This window comes from Dreissena polymorpha, chromosome 1 (assembly GCF_020536995.1).
Source record: "Dreissena polymorpha isolate Duluth1 chromosome 1, UMN_Dpol_1.0, whole genome shotgun sequence".
NCBI lineage: Eukaryota > Metazoa > Mollusca > Bivalvia > Myida > Dreissenidae > Dreissena > Dreissena polymorpha.
This window is the reverse complement of record NC_068355.1, coordinates 9,485,424-9,512,853: the sequence shown is the minus strand read 5'-3', so window position 1 is coordinate 9,512,853 and position 27,430 is coordinate 9,485,424. Positions and strand designations below refer to the sequence as shown.

Here is a 27,430-nt window from a genome sequence, read left to right as displayed (position 1 = left end):
TACTGAAAAATAATGTAAAGGGTTCTGTAACAGATTTGTATTTTCTTTAATACTTTGTGTAGTCAATGTTTTATTGAATGTCAGAATATGTTTAACATGATATTAAAAGGGTAAAATAAAACACAATAAGTCAAATTTTGATAATGTATTTCATTTATTCTATGTAATTTTACATACATACATACATATAGGCATAATGCATATAAACTAACAAATTCGTGAACATTTTATTACTTAACATATAGGTCCAACATATAAAATAAAAAGTAAAACCCACCCACCCGCCCCAATTTTCCCCAAAATTTGGATGAGAATCTAGTTATTTATTTTCTATGGCCTTATGTGTAGTATGTTGTTATAATCTTGTTAAAGAATTTTGTAGATAAAAAACATAATAGGCAGCATGATATATGTTTAGTTTTGATTATACAAAGTGCATAATAACAACTTTATATCATAAGGAATAATTAATGCAACTTTGAACTATGACGTTGAAAAGTGTAGAAGGACAAGTTTGTGTTGACCATAAACAACAATAATGAATCTGAATATACCCGATATTCTAATTCATTGCAGTGGACGGGAGGTATAACACTGAAACATGAAAGGAAATGAGCCATTTCAATGAAAATTCATTTGAAGATATACAGTACCATTCAAAATAAGGCCTATTGCTTATTGTCTGCCGAGTCAATAAAACTATTATAACTGAAATCACTGACAATTATACAAACATGAATATTTAAATAACAGTAGGTGTTTTATACTATAAACTTAAAAGATCTTGACAACTGTATGATTTGATCAATTTGGTCATTGATTTTTTTAATGAATAACTTTTTTAATGGTTTACCACGCATTATCCAAGGTGTTAACCTGACAAGGTATAAACATTTTTGTTGAATTTGTATTGGAATTACTACTGGAGTGTACACAATGGATATGTTACATTTAACATTCACACTGAACTTAACAAACCAAGTTGATCTTATTCAAATCGAATAAATGGATTAAAGTAGTATTTATTTAAGGAATTACTTATTTCACTCCCAACCTTACATAAGTGTTAAAGGAGTATGATAAGTGTGAGATACAATCCATCTCCCCATGGATTTATTCAGCAATTAATTGCAATATAATGACACAAACAAGGGAGTTATCACACTATTCTGCTTATCTTGAAACCAAAACTTCAGTTTGTTAATTCTAGATAAAGAAATGTATTGCCTATGCAGTTAAGTGATCAAGAGTTAAGTGATCATTTACATGCTAGTAGGCAGACCTGTGCAAGATATCAGTGTCACAAGAACCAGCGTCAACGGATTTTACACTGCTCAGGATTTAAATACATTTGTGCAAATAAAAAACAGGAATAAACATTGAAAAAGAATAATGTAAGTAGCAAAAATATTATATTAATAGTAAACCACCATTAAACTTTAAGTGTGTTAATAATCTTGACCAGATTACACTTAACTGGACCCTATTTTGAAGGCATTACTTCAATACGCCATTTATTAATACACACACATTTAAATAATTAAAAATGTAACCATAATTGGATTCAGTTCACCAGATCTAAGTGCATAGTTACCACAATAAATACCAATAGTGCTTTCTGCATTCAAGTAGGTGGAAAACATAGCTAGAGAATTAATCTCCTGGCCCATTCCCACACAAGTAACATGACTGGAACAGGATTCAAACTCATAATTTCGTGATGATTGAAAGAACTAACTCAGCTCGTAAAATTTGGTATTGATAAAATTCTGAAAATCTTGTATTTACTAAAATGGGAAATTCTGTGTACTTTTTTGTTGGTATAATGGAAAATTAAAGTGTTCATTCTTGAGATTGGAAAAGGGGCAAATTTCTGTAACCAAATTTGATTTAAAAAAAGCTTTTATTAGAAGTTATACAAAAGTATGCAACATTTAACCTTAAAAAAAACACAGTGACACAAACTTTACAGAAATAATTTGTTCAAATAAATATTGCCTTTACTGATATATACCACAACAATATACACATCAAGACAAAGTGCATTGACTATATAAGTTTGTTGACTTGTGAAAACTTTTTTTCACAGCATTGTTTGCAAATGAAAAAAAAATCAAATACAGTGTCAGAAAACAATTATTGAAGCTTTCTGAAAATGATCTTTCAAAGTCCTTCATTTTGCTATTTCACAAGTAACAAATATATTACTGACTTTATCCAGTTAGGTTTTCTGCGTAATCCAATCAGGTAATCTGATTAAAGCTATTCACCACAATAATCCTAGACACATAGTTATGATTAATGAGCCAAAATATAAACAGATTATAAAAATATTCTTTAAGTGCTTTCTAACACCGTGTACTGTTTTTTTACAGCAGAAATTTTGACAGAAGATACCTTGGTTTTTATTGCTTTTTTTTCAACAAAATATTACTTCTGTTAAAATACGCTTTAATAAACTAGGCCCTCATTAATATTCTTTTGTGCATAATTCTCTATTGTCCGTTAGAAAAACAGGGAAAAACAAGAACATGATGAAAACATTTGCTTTCGTCTAGGCAAAATATATATATATCAGCTAACAGTTACCCTTCATTGTAGCGGCGCAGCAGATCAATGTGGGGTTTACACACCGAATGTCATGGGTTCAAGCTTAGCCTTTTCATTCTCTGGTTTTGCAATTAACCTTTGATTGACAATTTAAATTTGTTATAAAGTCAAATTTATGTTACTCTTGAATGTATATTACATATAGTTTAATTGCATTTTTTACTATATTGCAATGTAAAAGCATTAACAGTAACAAAATAACTAATTCACATCAAATGTCAATCTCATGGTTGCAAGTCATATTTGTAAGTAAATAGATTCCTTTATGCTGCAAAATCTCCTCATATACATAATTATACTCACACACAAACAGTTACTACTCTTAGAGGATAAACAGTTACTACTTTTAGAGTAAACATTAATTTGGATTGTGAAAAATAAAAATAAACAACAAAAAATCATGCCTATTAAGTGGCTTAGAGCCGTTACTATTAGGCTATAGTATAAGGTCTACTTAAGGCCATTCTAAATATGAATAAACAATAATCTTCTAATATCAGTATCAATAATGCACAATATTTATCCAAACAAGAGCTGTGTTTGTGAAACAAAATGCCCCCTACTGCGCGGCTTTGAAGCCATATAATTGACCTTTGACCTTGAAGGATGACCTTGACCTTTCACCACTCAGAATGTGCAGCTCCATGAGATGCACATGCATGCCAAATAGCAAGTTCCTATCTTCAATATTGCAAAAGTTATGACCAAGGTTAAAGTTTTGTGACAGACACACAGACAGACACATACAATGACTGACAGACAGACAGGCCAAAAACAATATACCCCCAATCATTCAATCAATGGGCATAAAAATGGACAAATTGAATAATACCTTGCTGTCAAGAAAAAATGAAGTGGGGAGATTTGTGTGACATCAGCGAATTTGAAATGATCATAAACAAGATGCGTTTGTGAAACACAATGTCCCCCTATATGACGTTTGACTTTGAAGGATGACCTTGACCTTGTGAAGGATGACCTTGACCTTTCACCACTCAAAATGTGCAGCTCCATGAGATACATATGCATGCTAAATGTCAAGTTGCTATATTCAATATTGCAAAAGTATTCATAAAATAAGCGATTTGGGCAACATATATTTGACCTCTGACCTTGAAGGATGACCTTGACCTTGACCTTTCACCACTCAAAATGTGCAGCTCAATGAGATGCACATGCATGCCGAATATCAAGTTGCTATCTTCAATATTGCAAAAGTATTCATAAAATTAGCGATTTGGGCCACATATATTTGACCTCTGACCTTGAAGGATGACCTTGACCTTTCACCACTCAAAATGTGCAGCTCCATGAGATACACATGCATGCCAAATATCAAGTTGCTATCTTCAATATTGCAAAAGTACTCATAAAATGAGCGATTTTGGCCACATATATTTGACATCTGACCTTGAAGGATGACCTTGACCTTGACCTTTCACCACTCAAATTGTGCAGCTCCATGAGATACACATGCATGCATGCCAAATATCAAGTTGCTATCTTGAATATTGAAATACTGCAAAACTGTACATTAAATGAGCGATTTTGACCCATATATTTGACCTTTGACCTTGAAGGATTACCTTGACCTTTCACCACTTAAAATGTGCAGCTCCATGAGATACATATGCATGCCAAATATCAAGTTCCTATCTTCAATATTGCAAAAGTTATTGCAAATGTTAAAGTTGGCGCAAACCAACCAACAGACCAACCAACCAACAGACCAACAGACAGGGCAAAAACAATATGTCCCCCACTACTATAGTGGGGGACATAAAAAAAAACTTTCCAGAAGCGTATTTGTAAATTGAAGGGTTCTAGTTCATTGTTTTGTGAAGGATACAGAAACATCAAACCATGCCATTAATAATTCTATTAAGTCCAGCTAACAAAATTTAAAACATACTACAGTGCAGCCAATGCGGAAAAAACCTCCTCGGTCATGCCACGGTCAGAATCATTAGTACTCGGCGGCGCGGCGTGTTTTTATGCGGCATATCGCCGAGGCACGCGGCATCGATCCACACAACAATGCCGAGTCTGTATTAACCTCGCGTACTTTCGCGGCATAAATCCGTCGCATACGTACACGGTGGATCGAGTGCAAAGATATACACCTACATGTACATTTGTGCAAAGGCCTATCAATATACATGTATATTGATAGGTCTTTGATTTGTGTAGCTTCGAAACCTATCTTTACGCTACGTTCATAGTTATTGTTTTCAAGTTTTAATAAGCGGATATGATTTTTATATGATGCTTTATAGACTATTTATATAATATCACATCCTCAAATATATTCGACACGTAATACGCCTTAACAAATTATTGTTGAATTAATTAAGCACAACTGTAAATGTTTCATTCGATTCTCATATGAGCATTATTCAATTTGTAATCCGAAACACGCTTCCAAATTTTAGTGCTAATGCGACAATAACAACTAAATTCTAGCCTCAAATAAACAGTGCTTTATCTTTGTCTCAATAAAAAGAGCGCAAAAATTATGCAGACGAATGCGTCGCATGGAAAGTGTTGGTGTATTTTGTGTTGGATAAAAACATGAACATCCCATCAGGCGATTTACGCGTGTTCGGTGGAAAAACCCGCCACGATTGGACGTTATTTCATCACATCTTTTAATAGAAACAAATGCCAAAATTTATTTGACACTTAAGAAAAATGGCGAATGTTTGTATTTCTTGAAATTCGCGAGAACTTTTATCGTTAATATTTAACAGAATTTGCTTTAAAACTGGAATATACGGGATTATCGGGTAATGAGTAGCAACGGGAAAAAAAGTAGGTATGCAGTTATAGTTACATAAAATTAATTATGATTTTAAATATTATTATAATTGTTCTTTTAAAATTTATTGACTAATCATTTTAAAAAGATTTTTATTTTATGATGCGCATCTACTCAGTGTCATATCGTGGATCGTGGCTTGCCTCGGCGGACAGATGCGAAGCATCGCGTCGAAATGTGACGTGCCCCTGCATACTGACGCGGCTTCAACGGGCGACTCGGCATTGACTCGTTGCACCTTGACTCCGCAGATCGCGAACTATGTTTGTTCCGCGTTGGCTGTACTGTAGCTATACATTTCAGCCTTAAATGGTGTAGTGCCATGAGCAAAATGTTTGAGAAATCATTATGTTGCTGCAGTTTTTCTTTGTGTATGCTTCCATTTGTTTTGATATCTATAGCTATTCTCCCAGTTCGATTATTAAACTGTCGTATAATATTAAATGCCATATTAACAAATTATCAGGGGTTTTATTGAGCTTTAAAATAGTTGAACTATTACAAAAGTGGATTGAGAATTAAGGTTTAATATAACTAAAGCTTAAACAGTAGTGCGTTTTTGTTACATACTTTTGTCAAAACAGCAGGAAGAATGGAGATTAATTAGGCACCTGTAAATTTTGAAGATTCTTCCACTGCTAAGAGGGAAACATGCACTTTATTTTACCTTTTCCCACTCAGAAGCAAAGTAAAAATGGCTATGTGCAAACAGCATAAAACCAGAACAGCCTGCGAGTTATTCGCAGTCTGTTCAGGTTTTATGCTGTTTGCTGCTCATCAGTATGTAATAGTTGGTAATGAAGCCTTTCGAAGTTGAATATAGCGAGAAAGGTCTTTAATTAAATGTAACTTTTTTAGGGGTTACAAATGCGTCAAAATATGTATATAAGTGGCAAAGGTTTAAATCTGTAATCTATGACAAATACTCAAAATATAATTTTGGAGCATAAATAAAGCTTAAACATTTTTGTGATAATTGATGCAACTTTTGTTGCTAATGATGGTTTCTGCAAGGGGTGAGATTTGCTATGAAAATTAGCTCAGAAAAAGAGACATAATCCATGAAACATTTCTACACAGTGTTGCAGTTACTTCCCTTGCAGAAATGAGTAAAAATACATGTACATGTCAGTAAGATAAAAAAGACTGTTTGGTAAGCGTAGTGATTGGTTCACATGCATATTAAATTTGTGACCTGGTTCCAATGCCCACATCTGGCATTTGTTAGCTTGGTTGGTCACCAGACAAATGGGGTTTTGTCCAGGTAATCTAGTTTTCCCTCGCAGCTTAAGAACACACTAAAATTTGATATCTTCAGTAAAAACAACTGAAAATTGCATTTATGATTCAAATGTTCGTCCCAGCATTGTGGGTCTAGTAAGTTTATACGGTCCTCCTCACATAATTCTGCCACTTGTGCAACAGGATATCATAAACTTCAAAGTACACACTTCAGATTTGGGTTTTACTTAGAATAAAACATAACTAGAAATGGAGCGGCAGAGGCCGACGCGTATCCCCACGCCGCATGTTTGACACAGGGGCGCCCAAGGGTTGGTAATGGGGCCATGCAAAGTTGAGATTGACCGTATTGTCATAAGAGATGTTCAGTATAAATTTGAAGTAATTCAATGTACAAATAAAGAAGTTAATGTAAAATAACCTAAAAAATGAGTGAAAATCTATACCCTAATTTCTCCTCCTCATCCTGCTCTCCTAACAAATCTAATAATGAATCAACTTCACTGTAGTCAATTAAGTACATGTCATCCTAATTGGAATGCCTTATGGGGGACTGAACATGCTCTCTTATAGCCAATCTTCTTGCTTCTGTTTTGGAAAAGTTATGTTTTGAGGTTAAATGGTTGACTAAATAGTAGCGTCTCAGAAATTTTCTATTGCAATCTTGTACACAACAATGAATATGTTGAATTTCATGTCTGTCTTTGATGTGCCTGTTCAAAGTCTATCTTGCTTTAAATTGTTTCTCACATTTTTCCTACTTGAACATTTTGACAGATTTTCAGTAATGAGAATAAAATTGTAATTGCACAAATTGAAAGTTTCAGCCCTTTTATAGATTCTTGAGGCTATATTCCATGAGTTTCTCATGCTCTTTATGCTTGACTGCATTCTATCTCTACTCTCATATACAGGTGTCCCTTTGCAACAATATTTTATAATCCCTTGTATAAACATTAGATTGAGCTAAACCATTTCACAGATGAGTTTACACAAACAATTAAATACTAAATACATCTCTGCGCCACTACTGTGTAACTCTATGCGCCACTTTGATTTATTTATTTTTTTTTATATCATTTGGCAGGTTATTTACTTACCTCCCTTTAAAGATTATTACTTCCCTTGGATTTGTTTTTTTGACCTTTGACCTTGAAGGATGACCTTGACCTTAACCTTTAACCACTCAAAATGTGCAGCTCAATGAGATACACATGCATGCCAAATATCAAGTTGCTATCATCAATATTGCAAAAGTTATGGCCAATGCACCATATAAAAATAAGTGAAAATCTCTGACGCGGCCCCGCCCCAACCCCCATAACTTTTGACCCAGGGGTCAGATCAAAATTCCGTCACTGTCACCGTCGCACATATGCTTATAGCTACCATGTATGTAAGTTTCAAGGTTCTAGTGCTAAAAGTGTAGGAGGAGCAGGTGGCCAGGACGGACAGACGGACAGACGCACATCAATACAATATCCCCACTTTTTCTCTGAAAAACGTGGGGATAATTAGATGAATGAAACTGTAACATTAAGAATACAATATGTTGACATAATTATTACGAAGGAATCAGTGATAATTACAATAACAAGTATTTTAATTGTACAATAGCCACCAATTTGCTTCAATTTTATAATGATTAAAATAAAACATTAAATTGAAATGATATAATGTTGGAAGGTCAACAACAGGGTTTTACGGGACGCGATATTCTGCGTCAAATACGCATAAAATGCCAGTCAGGACCCGTCATTTTTCTTGGTTTGCGTCCCATGGGACGCACACTTATTTAGGCTCGATTGGTCATTGTCGGCTCGGGTACTACTTACATGTACCCCGGGTACTCTTAAGTATACTTACATGTACCCAGGGTACGGTATATATACTTATACGTACCCGGGAAATTTAACGCTAAATCGGTCGTTGCCGGCTATTGTTTTGAAATTAATTATATTCACATTTATGTCAATTTTCTGTAAAATGGCCTCTATATTATCGAAACCCATACTCAAAAAGCATGTTGATGCAGATTTATTAAAAAGAGAAGTTTGTTAAGGATAATCGGTAGCGCGTTTTACGACATCGGATTTTGGGCGGGAATACAACTTGGGTACAGTCTAATATCGACCGGGTACGATTAAGTATATTTATCGTACCCGGGGTACATGTAAGTAGTACCCGAGCCGACAATGACCAATCGAGCCTTATGCTCGATTTAGACGTATTGGTTCTCGTAATATCAACAAGAAAATCTGAAAGACAACTGCAGTACGTAATTTTCTAGAATGATGTAGGATTGTCTCGCTTGTTTGATTTATCGACCAATCGTATTATTGCGCACCTGCTGTTGCTAGGTGCAAAGTCCCGAATTGAGATTACAATGCGTAAATGGGAGCTATGTTATGTCGCTAAGTAAGAAAAGCTTACCGAGGTTACGATAGCTTATTATCTGGCAAGCAAGATTAAACTGTAAAAATAAAGACATTATACAATCTTTAATTTTATAGGTGTGTGTTAAATCGCGGCTATTTTTAACGTAAATAATCGATTCCTATACTTTAAGTTTTAACTATTTGACTTTAACATAGCCAGCATATTTAGCATACATTCGCTGCTTGTAACTCAAATGGCATGCATTTTAAAATTCCCTTTTTCGTCTGCAAAAATGTCAAAACAAGGTGACTTGCGCGCATTCTTTCAATGTAGTTCATTCAAAAGATGCAGAATCAGCCACACAAGAGCAAGGTTCCTGTGGGACTGAAACAATGCCCCCTGCCACTAAAAAGGCTCGAAAGTTTTTGCCGGAATGGCTTAATAAATATCAATGGCTTTCATTCAGAAATGATTTGATGTACTGTGAAAAACAAGCAAACAATACTTGCCATGAATAAAGGACCATTCACGTGTGCTATACTACTAATATATCACTAAGTTATATTGGGACCCCCATTTTTATTGACAGGACCCCTGAAAATTAATAACAGGAGTCCTAGGGACCCCTAAAATTTGACATGAATGTAAAACCCTGCAACAATAACATTTTTCTGGTTATTTATAAATGATCTATTTTTGAAAAATTGTACTATGTAATTTATGTACAAATTTGATAAATGGATAGTTTTAATGAAAGCAGTTGATACAAATAGCAAACATTTTAAGACAAGTTTTCATACTAGTGTGATTTTGAATCTGACTGTATCCATGCCAATAAAGGTCTATGTTTTACATATATGTTTGCTTTATGATCTTAGCAAGATATTTGAGCTTTCTAAAAATAGTATGACATTTTTCTATCAAAGATATTCATTTATACTTTTTGTAAAGAAAAGTAATTTTTTACATGATCCTATTGTATTGTCAACATTTTAAGGTCAATAAAATGCAATGAAGACATTATTATTGTGAATGTTTCATAATTTTAAATACAAATTTCATATAGAATATTGAGAATACTAGGCCTAAAATGTGTGATTACTGATTCCAAAACAACCATAGTTTATGAAGAACCCATCACATTTCAGATGGTTAAACTTAAAACTCTTTAAACATAAAGTTTCAATTTCAATTCTTTGATATTTATTGCCTATCTATATCAATATTGATTGAAAGGCTTGTGGGTGTAAAACTTCGTCAAAATAATTGTAAAGTTTACATAAAAGTCTGATATCAAAGACATTTTGTTCGACAATCAATACATACAAACAGGTATGTCACTTAAATCTTAAAGCTTCTCTACCAATGATAATGTACATTTATGAAGCAATTTTCAATAAAATCCTGAAACACTAAATCACTTAATTCTTCTGCCTCTTTGTGCCTAAAAATATCTAAACCTTGAATATTTACATCCCTCTAATATACCAATCAAGATATTTTTAATGCAATACAATTTGTTTACACAATTTGTTGACAAATTCACTAATGATAAATTATTACCAAAAGCAATCCATGTAGACCAACAGTCTGATCTGCAAATATTTGAAAGTTTTGTTCACAAGTTTTACAAATAATTTTTTACAACAGCCTTCTTTTTTAACATACAATTGTAATCAAGTCAGTATCTGTCAATATCTGACATATGTTTTTTGCTTGTAAGGACTTATATTGCGCACAAATTATGTGAGGCATGTTTTTGAAAACTGGTAATCATGTACAGGTAAAAAGTGTCAACCAGAATCAGTGTGGCCAGTCAGAACTGGTGCCAGAATCAGTGTGGCCAGTCAGAACTGGTGTTCAACCAGAATCAGTGTGGCCAGTCAGAACTGGCGTATCCATATTGGAACTTCAGGCCTACAATATATGTATCCTGGATAAGCAATATTTTGGAAAAAAACACACTAATCTGCTGGAACAAATAAAGCTGATGCATGTATAATCCTTTCAAAATCACACATTGTATCAACCCTAATTATTTACATCAAGCTATCATTGGTTTATATAATGGACCAGCATTGTTTGTACGGAGGGATTAGCATGTTATTATAAACTTTAGTGAATTCTGGGATCTATTGATGTATGGTAAGAAGAAACTTATTTTCAAACTGAAAATATAGTAAGTAAAGTGAGGTCCAAATGAAGACTGCACAGACATAGCAAGTTAAGTGAGGTCCTGATGCAGACTGCACAGATATAGCAAGTTAAGTGATGTCATGATGTAGACTGCACAGGCATAGCAAGTTAAATGAGGTCCTGATGTAGACTGCACAGACATAGCAGGTTAAGTGAGGTCCTGATGTACACTGCACAGACATAGCAAGTTAAGTGAGATCCTAATGTAGAATGCACAGACAAAGCAGGATAAGTGAGGTCCTGATGTTGACTGCACAGATATAGCAGGTTATGTGAGGTCCTGATGTAGACTGCACAGACATAGCAATTTAAGTGAAGTCCTGATGTAGACTGCACAGACAAAGCAGGTTATGTGAGGTCCTGATATAGACTGCACAGACGTTGCAAGTTAAGTGAAGTCCTGATGTAGACTGCACAGACAAAGCAGATTATGTGAGGTCCTGATGTAGACTGCACAGACATAACAGGTTAAGCGAGGTCCTGATGTAGACTGCACAGACATAACAGGTTAAGTAATGTCCTGATGTTGACTGGACAGACATAGCAGGTTAAGTGAGGTCCTGATGTAGACTGCACAGACATAACAGGTTAAGTAATGTCCTGATGTAGACTGCACAGACATAGCAGGTTATGTGAGGTCCTGATGTAGACTGCACAGACATAACAGGTTAAGTAATGTCCTGATGTAGACTGCACATACATAGCAGGATTAGTGAGGTCCAGATGTAGACTGCACAGACATAGCAGGTTAAGTGAGGTCCTGATGTAGTCTGCAGATACATAGCAGGTTAAGTGAGGTCCTGATGTAGACTGCACAGACAAAGCAAGTTAAGTGAAGTCCTAATGAAGACTGCACAGACATAGCAAGTTAAGTGAGGTCCAAATGTAGACTGCACAGACATAGCAGGTTAAGTGAGGTCCTGATGTAGTCTGCAGATACATAGCAGGTTAAGTGAGGTCCTGGTGTAGACTGCACATACATAGCAGGTTAAGTGATGTCCTGATGTTGACTTCGCAGACACAGCAAGTTAAGGTCCTGATGCAGACTGCACAGACATAGCAGGTTAAGTGAAGTCCTGATGTAGACTGCACAGACATAGCAATTTAGGTGAGGTCCTGATGTAGACTGCACAAACACTGGTTTTCTCAAGACACAGCTTATAATCAGAGGACACATCTTTTTTGATAAATAATGATATTAATATTGCAGCAAAAATATTATTTCCCTTGATATTGTGGATCGATTATATATACCTGCAATTTTATTTCACAATCAACTATGCTGACTTACTACCTACCATAAATGATTGAGTTCAGTTGTTTGTCTGAGCTTACAACAGTTATAATCAGAGATTGTCAGAACCAAAACTTATCAAAATGTAATATACATATAATCTAATAACTTTTGCCAAAACTATTATTATTACAATAATGTCTTATGAAATAAGGTGATCATAATAACTGAATTGCCAAAATTGAATAACCAAAAAAATTTGTGCAATAATAATATAGAAATGCCTTCAATATCTTTTCATTACCATATACATCCTTTTAAATTATATTTATATAGTGAACATATAATTATGAGAGTCTAATGCAAATTAAATTATGTGAGGTATGCCTGTGAGGTAGATTTTGATAGCATCATACAAAGTAATCAAATGAAACTCCAATTGTCTTGAGCAGGTAGTACAATAGACTACAAGGTAGAACAATAGACTACAAGGTAGTACAATAGACTACAAGGTAGTAAAATAGTCTACAAGGTAGTACAATAGACTACACGGTAGTACAATAGACTACAAGGTAGTACAGTAGACTACAAGGTAGTACAATAGACTACAAGGTAGTACAATAGACTACAAGGAAGTACAATAGACTACAAGGTAGTACAATAGACTACTAGGTAGTACAATAGACTACAAGGAAGTACAATAGACTACAAGGCATTTCAATAGACTACAAGGCAGTACAATAGACTACAAGGCAGTACAATAGACTACAGGGTAGTACAATAGACTACAATGTAGTACAATAGACTACAGGGTAGTAAAATAGACTACAGGGTAGTACAATAGACTACAAGGTAGTACAATAGACTACAATGTAGTACAATAGACTACCAGGCAGTACAATAGACTACAGGGCAGTACAATAGACTACAGGGTAGTACAATAGACTGCAAGGTAGTACAATAGACTACAAGGTAGTGCAATAGACTGCAAGGCAGTACAATAGACTGCAAGGTAGTACAATAGACTACAAGGTAGTACAATAGACTACAATGTAGTACAATAGACTACAAGGTAGTACAATAGACTTCAAGGTAGTACAATAGACTACAAGGTAGTACAATAGACTACAAGGTAGTACAATAGACTACAAGGTAGTACAATAGACAACAACGTAGTACAATAGACTACAAGGTAGTACAATAGACTACAAGGTAGTACAGTAGACTACAAGGTAGTACAATAGACTACAAGGTAGTACAATAGACTACAAGATAGTACAATACACTACAAGGTAGTACAATAGACTACAAGGTAGTGCAATAGACTACAAGGTAGTACAATAGACTACAAGGTAGTACAATAGACTACAAGGTAGTACAATAGACTACAAGGTAGTACAATAGACTACAAGGTAGTACAACAGACTACAAGGCAGTACAATAGACTACAAGGTAGTACAATAGACTACAAGGTAGTACAATAGACTACAAGGTAGTACAATAGACTACAAGGTAGTACAACAGACTACAAGGCAGTACAATAGACTACAAGGTAGTACAATAGACTACAAGGTAGTACAATAGACTACAAGGTAGTACAATAGACTACAAGGTAGTACAATAGACTACAAGGTAGTACAATATACTACAAGCCTAGAGTTACAGTAAATGTGCCCTCTATAGCTTTTTCTTCAATACGACCTTGTGCCCTAGTTCTTCATTCAACCTGACCCTGTTTTAGACTCAGCAAAGATATCATTTGGACAGATGTTAAGACTGAGTTTCAGGCTGGTTTGATAATAAATGTGGTTTCTGAAGTATTCACAAGCTTTTTTCTTTAATTCGACCTTTTCACCTACTTTTTTACCCCATGTGACCCAGTATCAAACTTGGCCAAGATATAATTGTGAAAAATGTGTAAACCAAGTTTCATAAAGATTGGACAATAAATGTGGCTAAATAAGTGTTTACAAACCTTCTGATTAATATGAACTAGTGACCAAGTTTTTATCCTTATGAAGACCCATTTAGAAATCTGCTGATATATGTTTGAGACAAATGATTTTACTGAATTTCATGAAGATTGGGCAAAAATACGGTCTCTAAAGTGTTCACCATGCGAATGTTGTTGTGCCCAGTAGAGCTAAAACACAAAAAAACAAAGCCATGTATCGTTAAGAATCACAAATATGGTAAAAAAGTACAATCAAAAACTGATCAAATATGTATCAGAATATGACCTTAGCTCATAATTCTTTACAGTCTTATCTCAACAAGCCATATTAATACAGCAATCTTTTTTATTTACACTTGGTCGGTGACAACCTTTATTGGAAATTTGATACATAAGTCATTCAACATTAAAAATCCTGCAAACATTTATTCATTCATTCCATCTAAAGCACCAATATGGGACGATCCATTATGGAAAAGCCAACAGTGCATTTGTGAAAGCTAAACAAACTTAAGTAGCCTTTTGTGTGATTGAAATGAGAACAAACATAGCATACACTTCAATGTATCCATGTCTTGCAAACATTGAATGGTCATATTGAGAAGGAAAATTACTACAGGATTACATATTAAAATATGCTGACTAAAACACAATCAACTGTTAATTGTGAATCCAGAATACAACAACTATGACAATGGTAGCTAGGGATTACAGACCTGCTTAAATATTTCCTGTAACTGGATTTCTACACATGCTGTAAAGTCTGACTATTGCAGGATTAAAATCAAATCGCTGTTAAATGATTGGCAATTTAACAAGTTCTGAACTTAAAATTTCTTTAAACAATTTGTGATGTGTGATTTTAAAAACAGATCAGTAACTGCCATTTAAATCAAATATAATTCCCAATGTGACAGAGATTCATGGATTTACACAGTTTAGTGATTGAAATTAATAAAAATTTAATAAGCGAGTAATGATAATGTTGCATATATATTAATATAATTCCTATATTTGTATCAAAATAAGGCAAGATTGTTCATGTTACATACTCCAATTTAATCCTCAAGACAAACATGGGATAAACCCCTGATTGTCCATAGTCAAAATGTGCTATAATCTGACACAACCTAAAGAAGACAAAATGTGCAATAAAATGACAAGATGTTTGAATACACAGTTGACTTTATCTCTCTCACCATGTTAAATAGAAATTGAGGATAAAATATGCACAAGGATGAATATTAGTAAAAGTTTTTGTTTTTAGAGAGGTCAATAAATTGAAATGTGCATGTTCAAAACTGAAGATTTGAAAAAATCTGTGATTTTAATTATTAAAGATGTGCTTTCTGTGATGCCAAGAATGTAAATATTTGTTTATTTGAAAAAAGTACTTTGTGATGGGGAATAAATGAGATATAACATTTGGAGGGAGAAGGCCAATCGTAATTAACAGAGGAATTTAAACTTAAAACAAACTAATATACATGGATTAATATGAATTTGTCTTGTTTCTGTCAATAACATACAGTAAATATACAGAAAATGTTGAAAAAAGCAAGATTTGCCAAACCTGTTCAGCAAATGGTGGAATATGGGACTGAGGTAATGACTTTATTATTTGTTTTGTTTTTAATTTATGTCATTCAAAAGTGCTCAAGTGACAGTAAAGCTGAATTAAACTGATTTGAAATGATGTACTTAATTCAAAGCTGTGATTAACTTATTCAATAAATAATCACTGTTAAACATTTTAGAGATGTTTTATTCACCTGTCGTAGGTCAGGATGATATATAAATATCATTTTCATTTGTTTGAAAATAATACATGTGTCTGTTTGAAGACATACAATACTATATAGTAACCTGTTAACAAGTTTATGTATTTTCAATTATTTTACAAGTTGTGTCTACAGACAGACATCCTAATAAATCCAGTATAAAAGACCTATGTACACACAGAAGCGCATTAACATTTGAAACCTTTACATTCAGACCTCATTATTTCTCAGTTTCCAGGACCATGACAAATTGTTTCTAAATAACAAACACTTAAATAAAAATTTTCTAGGTTCCTTTATTTTTAATCTTTATTACACTTGTAATATTCAAGATGCCAATTATAGATATGTGTTAGTGAATAACCATTCCAACATTATAGGATCTTGTTTAATGTTTTAAATGCATAACACAGCAGGTTTGGTATATTATTTCATTTAAATATTATTATGTTTGTAGTCTAACATGATAAAATTTAATGTGTTTGCCTTAATTTTAACTATATTGTATAACAACAAGCTACACTTCAATGAATAAACAAAACTTCTGACATCAGGACTGGTGTAACAAACTATTGTAACTAACAATATGTGTGAAAACGAACTTTAAAAACACAGATTGGCGCTTCAATTATCAAATGAATAAATTATGAATTATGATCTTGTTTAATGTTTTAAATGCATAACACAGCAGGTTTGGTATATTATTTCATTTAAATATTATTATGTTTGTAGTCTAACATGATAAAATTTAATGTGTTTGCCTTAATTTTAACTATATTGTATAACAACAAGCTACACTTCAATGAATAAACAAAACTTCTGACATCAGGACTGGTGTAACAAACTATTGTAACTAACAATATGTGTGAAAACGAACTTTAAAAACACAGATTGGCGCTTCAATTATCAAATGAATAAATTATGAATTATTGGAATAAACACTCAAACTTAAAAGGGATCTATGGGTTCAAATAGCAATAATTCCAATAAGCAGAGTTGGAATTGAACGTGCAATGTCAAATAAAATTAAGATCTGGGCTCAAAAACTACTTTGAAACAAGCAAATTTGTTGAATTGATATACCCTGCCAAATAAACTTTGTTTATGGATTGGTGCAAATCTTTTGCTATACAGTATAATCATTAAGTGTAGGTAAATAATTAATAGGTAATAATTAAGTATAGGGTAATTGTTTTAATAAACTGCAATTCTCCTCTTTGATATCTACACATCCATGAAGTTTCATGTTGAAATCTTGAGATAAGAAAGTGCAGGGTTATGGTTCTTGTGCATGGCACTTCTCCTCATTGATATCTATACACCCATGATGTTTCATGTTGATAGTTTCTGAAATATTGCCCTAAAACTAAAAAGTTTTGTTAAAGACGAACAGACAACAACAATTCTATATCCCTCCCCCTTTGTCGGGGCATAACAAGGAATTTAAATTAGCAGTGTTAATGGTGAAGTTTTGTATTAAAAGCGAAATAATTTGGAGTGTTTTGGTTGTCTTAGGTCAATCCCGTTGGTCATTTACAAAAAGTAAGAGATGCATGATGCAATTTTACAGTCACTTTGGACTAATGATTAAGGTGAAAGCCTTTTAAATAAACAGAATTGGCAGAATGCTCGCTGGGTCAACTTTTTCTCCTTTTTCTTGTCAAAAATAATAAAAAAGAAAATCAAACTTCAATGTTCTTGACAGATAATGTTGTATTGATTACAAAAAAACTTATAAATAACATATTATAAATTGTGCACATATTAACAAAAGAAAAGTCTTGTTTCTCTTTGCATAAAGGAAATAAGCTTGTTAGAATGCCCTTGGATCAAACCAGAAGCTGGTGGTCATATAAGCTTGTTAGAATGCCCTTGGAACAAACCAGAAGCTGGTGGTCAATATAAGCTTGTTAGAATGCCCTTGGATCAAACCAGAAGCTGGTGGTCAATATAAGCTTGTTAGAATGCCCTTGGATCAAACCAGAAGCTGGTGGTCAAATAAGCTTGTTAGAATGCCCTTGGATCAAACCAGAAGCTGGTGGTCATATAAGCTTGTTAGAATGCCCTTGGATCAAACCAGAAGCTGGTGGTCATATAAGCTTGTTAGAATGCCCTTGGATCAAACCAGAAGCTGGTGGTCATATAAGCTTGTTAGAATGCCCTTGGATCAAACCAGAAGCTGGTGGTCAAACTTGTGATTTCTAAATTTGCATGCAATACTCAACATTAGGTCTGTATTAACAAATCACCTTTTTTCATGCCCTTGAGACAAGTGAATACATAATAAAGTGCCTGATCCATAAAAAGCAGGGCCAGGTTACAGCTCAGCTGGTAGAGAATAATAATGTCCTTCCAGATACTGTGAGTTTGAACCCAACCCAGCCCTATTAATGTGTGACGGGAATTTGTTAAAAAATTTACTTCTCTGACCATCCTCCCCTTACTTTAGATTAACTTATGGCAAATGTGAATTATTAGAATGGGTATATGAGCTTAGCATGGAAATGCTGCTAAGGGCAGCTAAACCACGACAAGAACAGTGCTAGTAGGTTGACTTACACAATAAATAATACAAATAGTATACCCCGGTACAGTTAATATTGTGTAAATAATCGAACAAATAAACAGCTAAAGCATACACTTTTTAGCTTTCAAAGGTCACACACTATAAATATTGAAATTAGTTTGAATTTGTTTCCTGGGTAAAACAAGTGTGTTAGAGTGGGCTGAGAGAAGTAATGGTTATATTTCCTCAAAGCGTAGTGTATATGGTGTCTGCCTAGTGACTGAGAGGTCATGGGATCGATCTCTACTGTGGGAAAATTCTTTAGATCTCCCCCAAAGATACCAAGTACTGGTTCCACCCAGGAAACAGACTTGAGAGAGTTCAAATTTAACTAAGGCTTTTGATGCAATCAAGCAAAAACAAAACAAATAGTTTTAAATTAAATTTACACATTTTTGTTTGCATTATTTTCAGCCTGCCAAAATGGAGAAGCAAGGCTCTGCCAAGTCTAAAAGCGGGTCAAGGGAGGGAAGTCCTTCAAAATCAGCAAAAAAGACGCCAAGTCCAAACAGAAAGTCAAAGTCTCCCAACAGAAAGGGAACCCCAGGTGAACTTAAGGTGAGCACAATAATTATATTGCATAGCCAGTTAGGACTTATACATAAAAATTTAGTCTACAATAGTCCAGACTTTAAAACTATTTGTGAGACAAAGCAAAGTTTGAACACATAATTATGAGCTCCAATTAGTTTTCACACGCTTAGAATTATCAAAGATATTAACTTGTTGAAACAATGATACATTAACTGTGGAACCTTGCAAGAACAGCAATAGTCAGTCTCTAATTCTTCCCAAACTGTCTGTGATTCCAAACTCACTATTAACGTGTCTATGATCAAGCTCAGAGCAATCTTGCCCAAAATTGTGAAAGAATGACTGGGCATTAACATAACAATTCAAACATGTATGAATGTAACAATATTATCTACTGTACTTGTGTAATATCTTTTTTTAACTGCAACATGTCATAACCCAGTCTACTAGTTTGTTCATGGGAATACCTGTCACCTGTTAGATGCTTAAACTTTTTTAAGAAGTGTGCTTAAACTAAAATAGTTTAAATTGATAACATAATATATAATTAATTATAACTTTCTTTTACGAAAAAAAAAGAATATCCATATTCTTTTTATTTCAGTCAGCCATGCGAAAGGGAAGTGGGAAAGACAAAGTGAAGAAGAAAACAATTGTTAAGTCCCCCGATCTTACGGCAGACGGACTAAGGATCATTGATATGTCTGGCCAGGGCATGACAATCCTTCCCATGTCTGTTGTTGGCAGTACGTACATATTCTTGCTGGGCCGTAATTCATCAACCCATTCTTAATGTATAAATCAAGAATGTTATAGAAATTCTGTTCTCACAATGCTCAATCTCTTAAGACAATGCCGTTAAAGTGGATACCTACTAACAATCATTTTGACTTTATAATTATTATTAATTAATTAAATGAATATACAACTAACAATGAACATAAATAATCCCATGTGTAAGTCAGGACGTAATTACTGCACGTAAGGTCTTTTAACCTATGAATGTTATAAGACCTCATCATATCATACCAGATTATACCAAACCTAATTTAATAGTAATGATTAAAACTTTTGTTTCTTTACAGTCATGCATATTAGTTTAGGGGTCTAGAATCTGCAAAAACAACAGCAACAACAACATCTTTACATTTTCCATAATTTAAAGCGATTGTTATAACATTACTATCCAAAATAGCATATCCTGTGCTTGTTATCTTTAATTTTCCTATTTGTTTTCCCTATTGTTATGGAAGTACAAATAAAATTGACTCGTCAAACATTTTTTGAATCAGAATGGAGGTCCTGTTATCTTGGAAATGTTATCTGACTGCTAACATTTTTATCATAACTGTCCTAATGTCCCATCTTTGGGATGGTTTGCCATCAATAATTTATCAATAACGCCCAACAAGTAGCTTTAAAGAATGTGTAGAAACACACACACACAGTTTTATTTGTATGAGTCTTTTGGCAATCTCAAATTCCAAAAATGTCTAGAAAATAGAAAATATTGGCTAATACTATGCCTGACGTTAAAAATAAACACTGTGAAAAACGGAAATATTGTAATTACTTTTTAATTACAATGTTTAATTACTTTACTTATTTTTGTTTATGAATATGGTGATTCAAACATCTGTTAGAGTATTCTTAACTCATGCAATAAGCTTTCCATAGCATGTTGACATCAAACGATTGCATTTCCTTTATGGACACGTTCATCAAATTATACACTGAGCAAGAATGTATGTAAAGATTTATAATAAGACAGAGAATTTGACTGAGCCATGTGTATTGTTCAATTTAATGAACTCTACACACTGACAGCATGGTTTAAACCACCATCACCTATCACTAAGGATACATTTCACTCAACTGATGATAAGATTTAATTAACTTCTCTTTGCTGTGCCAGTTATCTGTAAGATGGGATTTAAAGTCTCAATGTGTGATTTGATTGATCCATTTAAACCTTTGATGAGGTAAAAAATCCCAACCAACATATTTCCAACGATTATTGGAAACCATCTAGGCAAACGTCAATAGTTGTTCCTACAGTATTATCATGTTCTTTATCTAAAAGCAATCATTAATATTGACATTTTACTAAATGTTTCCTCCAATTTTCCCTCATTTCAAAAGCGTTTTAAATGACAAAGTCAGTGACGCCATCATAAAAATCAATTTATGTGACAGATTGATCAGCCATGTTAATTTTAAAAGCACATAGCAATATGTAATTAAATGACATGCGCACACTGTTTTGTAAGCCAAACTAGAATTGAATCAATATAAAAGTTTTACAAAATAAAGATATGAGGGAGTTAAGTTAATCTAAGTTAGAAAATCTTATTAACTATTCCTGAAAATAATTAATCTTAGTTCTCATAGCATACAAATAACTAAACTGTTATGCTAAAATGTAGCAAAAAAATGTTTTATAATTTCAGCAAATGATACAGGGGAGCTAATCCTGGCATCCAACAATTTACGATCCCTACCACCAGAGATCAAGCGCTTAACAGAACTGAGAAAACTGGACATCAGTCGCAATGGAATACGATGTACAAATCCAGGCGACTTTAGTGGCCTTCCAGGGGAAATCAAAGAACTTGTGAATTTAGTTGAGCTGAAAATTTCAGAGTGCAACCTTCCATACATTCCCCCAGCAATCTGGACCCTTACACATCTTAAAATACTAGACATAAGTCGAAACAAGATAAACATACTCTCACCCGACATAGGGGAACTGGTAAATCTACAAAAACTGAATCTCCAGCAGACAAACATCACCACGCTTCCACCCGAGATTGCATACTGTCAAGAACTGGAGGAGATTCTTCTATGGGGAAATGTTATCGAGTCTCTTCCCGAGACACTTCCCGAAATGTTAAAACTACGCACGCTTGCAGTGAACTACAGAAGCTTCTGTGCCCAAGTGGATTCCTTTCAAGAATCCGAAGAACTGTTACGCAAGGGGAAAATGACCTCCGAGCATATTCCACTGGTTGTGTTTGAACTAGCAACACTAGAAGTGCTTGATTTAGAAAACACCAAAATAAACAATGTACCAGAACTTTCAACTATCTCTTTACGTGAGCTCTATTTATGCAAGAATTTTCTCAGCAAAGTTCCACCCAGTCTTTTTAACCTCAACCATTTGCAGATCCTCGACATGTCCCACAATCTGCTACAAGTTATGCCGGACGAAATCTCGCGAGTCAAAAGCCTGGTAGTGTTACGTCTGAACAATAATCAGATCGAACGAATCCCACAAAAAATCAGAGACCTTTCAAACTTGGAGGAGCTCAATATTTCCTACAACAGAATTCGTTACATGCCTAACGCAGTGGGAGGACTAAAGATGCTAAGACGTCTTCTGGCTGAAAAGAATGAGCTTAGCAGTCTGCCTGATGAAATTTGCCACCTGGAAAACCTGGAAACACTTGACCTTACAGAGAATCGGATCACAGCCTTGCCCATGAAGATGCATCAGTTGAGAAATATCACCACTGCTCACAGCTTTCAGAGGCTTTCCAAATGTGGACTGTGGTTATACAAGAACCCTATACACACACCTCCTCCTGAGATTTGGAAGACAGAAAAACCTGAGAAAATATTTGAGTACCTAAAGAAACTAGCCATCATCAAAACGGAAAATCTTCTAAGGCAGAAACTACTCTTTTTTGGTGAGAGTGGCAGTGGGAAAACCAGTCTGATTAATGGATTGGTGCATAGAAAATCAATCCTGACAAATGGCGAGACTGATAAAACAAGAGCGTTGACACAAACAAAGTGGAAGACAGACAACAATGTAGATTTCATGCTGCATGACTTTGGTGGTGACAAGGCTTACTCCATGCTCTACCCATTGTTTTGTGATGCAAATGCCTTGGTGTTACTTGTTTACAATCATGGTACTTACAGCACAGACACCCACTACCAGCAAATTGGGAATTGGATTGAGTTCTTCAATACATACATGCCAGGTGCGGTTGTTAAATTAGTTGGCACACATCTTGATTCGTATGATGAATATGCAGTTGAGGATGAAAACGCAAATTTGTCCGAGATGCCATCTAGGTCTGGATCATCTACATCCAGACTGCAATCACAGATGTCAGTTCAATCTAATAAGTCAGGTCAATCTGAATGGTCAAGGTCAGTGCTATCGGGGAGGTCACTGCATAGTCGTGCCAGTGTGACCCCAAACTTGGAAACTTCTCCAAATCTTGAGCAAATTGAATCCCTCGCAAACCCCATACCTCTGAGTCGTAGCAGCAGCTGTCTTAGTCAGTCAAAATCTGTCCAAGAGCTTGTGAAGACAAACGTCATGCGACAGATGCAGACATACACTGAATCTCTGAAACAAAATTTGGAAGAACTGGACACAAGCATAGAAACTGCTGAGAAAAGCAAGCAACCTATGCAGTACATTAAGCACTTGCAGATACAGCAAAAGAAGGTTGAGAATTTACTCCTGCATCCATTACGCATCATGCCTGACATTGCACTTGTCAGCAACCATGAAGGCCTCTATGGAGTGAGAAATCTTATTGAAAGTCTAGAACTAATGGTCATTGACAACAAACTGTTTCCTAACGCCCAGAGGTCTATACCAGACAAATGGCAACATTTCAAAATCTCACTTAAGAGGCACAAAACATACTCTGTGACTTGGAAGAAAGTCGAGACCAGTGGAAAGGAACTTGAAATGAAAGTAGAAGAGATTCAGGAATGCCTACAATACTTGCATGACGTAGGGGAGATTCTCTGGTACAGGGATGTGCCATCATTAGCCAAAATGGTGTTTCACAAGCCTCGAATTCTTATCCAGCTTCTGATGTCCATGTTCAGACATGATATGGAAAATTTCTTGAATTTCGAGGATAACAAGGTTTTTCTCAGCAAAGGAATGTTTGAAAAGGCCGATTTCAAACAGGCAAGGGATATATTTTTGAGGAATGGACAAATCTCACGGCCCCTGATGAACTGTTTCTGGTTCTTTGAAGAGCTTGATTATGACCATTTCAATGACCTGGTTGAACTTGTGCCGCACATAGATTTCTGTTATTCCATACCAGAGCCAAGCATTCCCAAAGGCGAGTTGTACGCATACCCGATTGTAGTTCTTCCCTGGTATAACAAAGAGAGGGTTGGTACAGATTTCACCGACCGTTGGAATGACGCACTAACCAAAATACACAAACCTAAAATACTCATGGTTACCTACGTTTTGCCACTAGGCATACCATTAGGACTTTTTGAAAAGATCACCTGTTTACTGCAAAAGCATGTAAACACAAGGATTGATTGGACCAATGGAATCCTGGGCACCACAAAGACAGAGATTTTGAAATTAACCATGCATGGTGACCAACAATCTTCTGACCTTGACACAGAATCTGGGGATATTCCATTGTGTAAGCAGATAGAAGTGGAAGTTCACCTCACCATTGTCTCTGAAGAAGACAGTGAATCAGGGGGCACTACTCTACTCAAGGAGCTTACAAGGGAGATAACTGATGTCATGTCACGGACACCAGGGTTGGTATGGCGACTGCACACAAGCGAGGAGATATGGAGGTTGCCATCATTGCAGTTTGCATTGAAATCTGTGCAGTTTAGCAAGCAAACCTGATCTCTCAATGGCGTTACTGGGAAAAAGTAAAACCAGATATAAACATGATGTATGCATATATCAGACAATTTAGATATGGAATGGCTTTAAAGTTGCATAGTGCTAATATACAATATAATGTTAAATACAGAGAAATTATTACATCCATAAACAACCATAGTACTTAATACAGCCATTGTATTTAAAACAGTCTTAGTATTTAATGTCAAAGATAGTATGTAAATTATAATCAACTTAAATACATTATCAGTTAAATATAACCATTATCAGGCAGGTATCAGATATATCTAATGCATTCATTATTTTAGCAAAAATGCAACATGTTAACTGCAGCTTTGCAGAATTGTTAAGGATTTGGACTTGCTGTGAAGTTTATATTCCATGTATTGTAGCGTACATAAATCACTGTTTATTTTATGCTTTCTGGTGGTTTATAGAGAAATATCAGTGAATTAAAACTGATAATTTCACTGTTTCAAACAGTGACAATAATTTTCACTGTTTACTGTGAAATGACGTCACTTTTTTTCACGAAATGACGTCATTATCCCAGCGAAATTCTTAAGTTAAAATGTTTAACAATGTATCATAGAAAAAAAATATTTTCACTTGTGGCTGTGCCACTCGTGAAAATATTATTTTCTATGCCCCACTCGTAAAAATATTATTTTCTATGATCACTCATGAATTAAAATCGATAATCCACCTAATCCAACAAATATCCTCTATTTATTCACATGTGAATTCTATTGCTTTTATTGTTCTTTGCTTTCCCTTTTTTAAATAAAGTTTACAACTGATAACTCCTTAATATTAACATACTTAAAAAGCAGATTACTTCATTGTTTACCTCCAAAATATTTTCTTACAGCATTTTGCAGAACCTGTCAATCTCAGAATCTATGCCAGGTTTTGAACTCTCCATATTACAATATTTTTTCTATTTGTCTGTGTGATATCTGTGAGATAGGTAACAAATAATAAAAAATCTACATGGCATACAAAAAAGCAATGAAAAGGCTTGTTTAATTAAGCAATCAATACAAGTATCATGTGTTATATCTTGTTTTTTAAAGAATCCAAAAGACTTTAAATCAAACTGTTTTCAGCTAGTTGTCTCCCTTTCGTTTCCTTCAAAACCAGATTCATGTCTCCTTTAGTATTAGATGTTTGAATAAATATTTTTGGTTAGGAAAGCTAGTCGAAATGTTTTAATAAGAATAATGTGAGGAAATAATCAAAATGTTGCTTGGTGAAAGTTTATCTTACTCGTATTTTTATTACGCATGTGATTAGCTTTTTACGTATTGACTACAAAATGTATTTTATATTTGTTGACGTCTTAGATAAGTTACCTGAATAAACTGTTTTACCTTGTTTTATAAAATAGTAATATTTCATTAACCCAAGCAACAGCTTGTTATCATATACATCATCACAAATATGAGTCTGGTTGTTCAGACCTTAAAAACGTTTGTTTCTGGTTACGTATCCAACATAATCAGGAATGTTAGGGCTTATAGATTTGCAAATGAATGCTTATTTTAAAGTATATATGTGATACATTTAAAGATTTTTGTAAATAGAGGCTATAAAAGCACAGATAGTTCATAATAATTACACTAAACATGTAATTTTACTAGACACTTATATGAGAAAAAGTATGTGAAACTATTCATCAAAGGTTCTAGGGAAGGGAAATGTATAAGGTAGGCTTGGCCACATGAAACAATAATTTTTGTATCCCTTTTCCCTATAAGAAGCAACATGAAATGGTTCTGCAACCAGTATAAAACCAGAAAAGCCTGCGAAAGCATATGCTGTTCGCTGCTCATCAGTTACTAAGGGTTGGAAATGAAGCCTTTAAAACTTTAATTCAGTAAAAAAGGATTTAATTAAATTTAACTTAATAAGGGACTAGAAATGCGTCAAAATACGTATCTAAATGATAAAGTTTTTTCCACTAAATAATTTTTATATCCAACTGAGTTCATAAGGATGGAAGCTCCCAATGAAATACAGTTATTCATGAAATTATCAAATATGATTAGTGAAATCAAGGACTGATTGAATAACAAACAAACAAAATGTGAAAATGGCCAAAAACTGCTTCCAAACTGCAATTAAATAGAAATAATCAGTACGTTATTTGTACCCAATGATTTTAGATTTCAAATATTCAACTAACACGCCCATGTGGATCTGGCAAATGTTTTGTAAAATTTGTAACTCAAAAATTATAAATGATGTTTAAATATCAATAGATTACTTTCAGATCAGGATTCATAATATTGTATAAATACTTAGTTCAAAACACTGATTTTAAATCAGTAACATAAAAATAACAAAATGTCAATGAAGCCTACAGTTGAAACCCCATGGCTCGAACTTGCTTGGCTTGAATTTCCGGTTGGCTTGAACTCTCCTTGAAGCAAGATTTTTTTTTGGCTATATATTCATATAAATTTCTGTCCG

At 34.3% G+C, this 27,430-nt stretch overlaps 2 protein-coding genes across 4 annotated transcripts in view; one reads left to right on the top strand and one right to left on the bottom strand.

Annotated features, from left to right (window-relative positions):
• Positions 1-27,430, bottom strand: part of LOC127870555 (lipase maturation factor 2-like) — an 80,473-nt gene that overhangs the window by 31,094 nt on the left and 21,949 nt on the right. The gene's annotated exons all lie outside the window — the stretch shown is intronic.
• Positions 1,105-26,332, top strand: LOC127870467 (malignant fibrous histiocytoma-amplified sequence 1 homolog). Of its 2 annotated transcripts, none has more exons than XM_052413061.1 (4): positions 1,105-1,394; positions 19,195-19,338; positions 19,919-20,060; positions 21,765-26,332. In XM_052413061.1, the coding sequence occupies exons 2-4, from the start codon at positions 19,204-19,206 to the stop codon at positions 24,953-24,955; spliced, it is 3,468 nt and encodes a 1,155-aa protein (XP_052269021.1). In that variant the 5' UTR covers positions 1,105-1,394; positions 19,195-19,203; the 3' UTR covers positions 24,956-26,332. The 2 variants fall into 2 exon arrangements, with proteins under 2 accessions (XP_052269021.1, XP_052269017.1); XM_052413057.1 differs by lacking the exon at positions 1,105-1,394 and adding an exon at positions 14,897-16,038.

Coding starts and splice junctions, on each gene's coding strand:
- LOC127870467 (XM_052413057.1), top strand. CDS start 15,979: ATGTTGAAAAAAGCAAGATTTGCCAAACCTGTTCAGCAAATGGTGGAA. Junction 19,339..19,918: donor GAACCCCAGGTGAACTTAAG/GTGAGCACAATA, acceptor TTTTTATTTCAG/TCAGCCATGCGAAAGGGAAG. Junction 20,061..21,764: donor TCCCATGTCTGTTGTTGGCA/GTACGTACATAT, acceptor TTATAATTTCAG/CAAATGATACAGGGGAGCTA.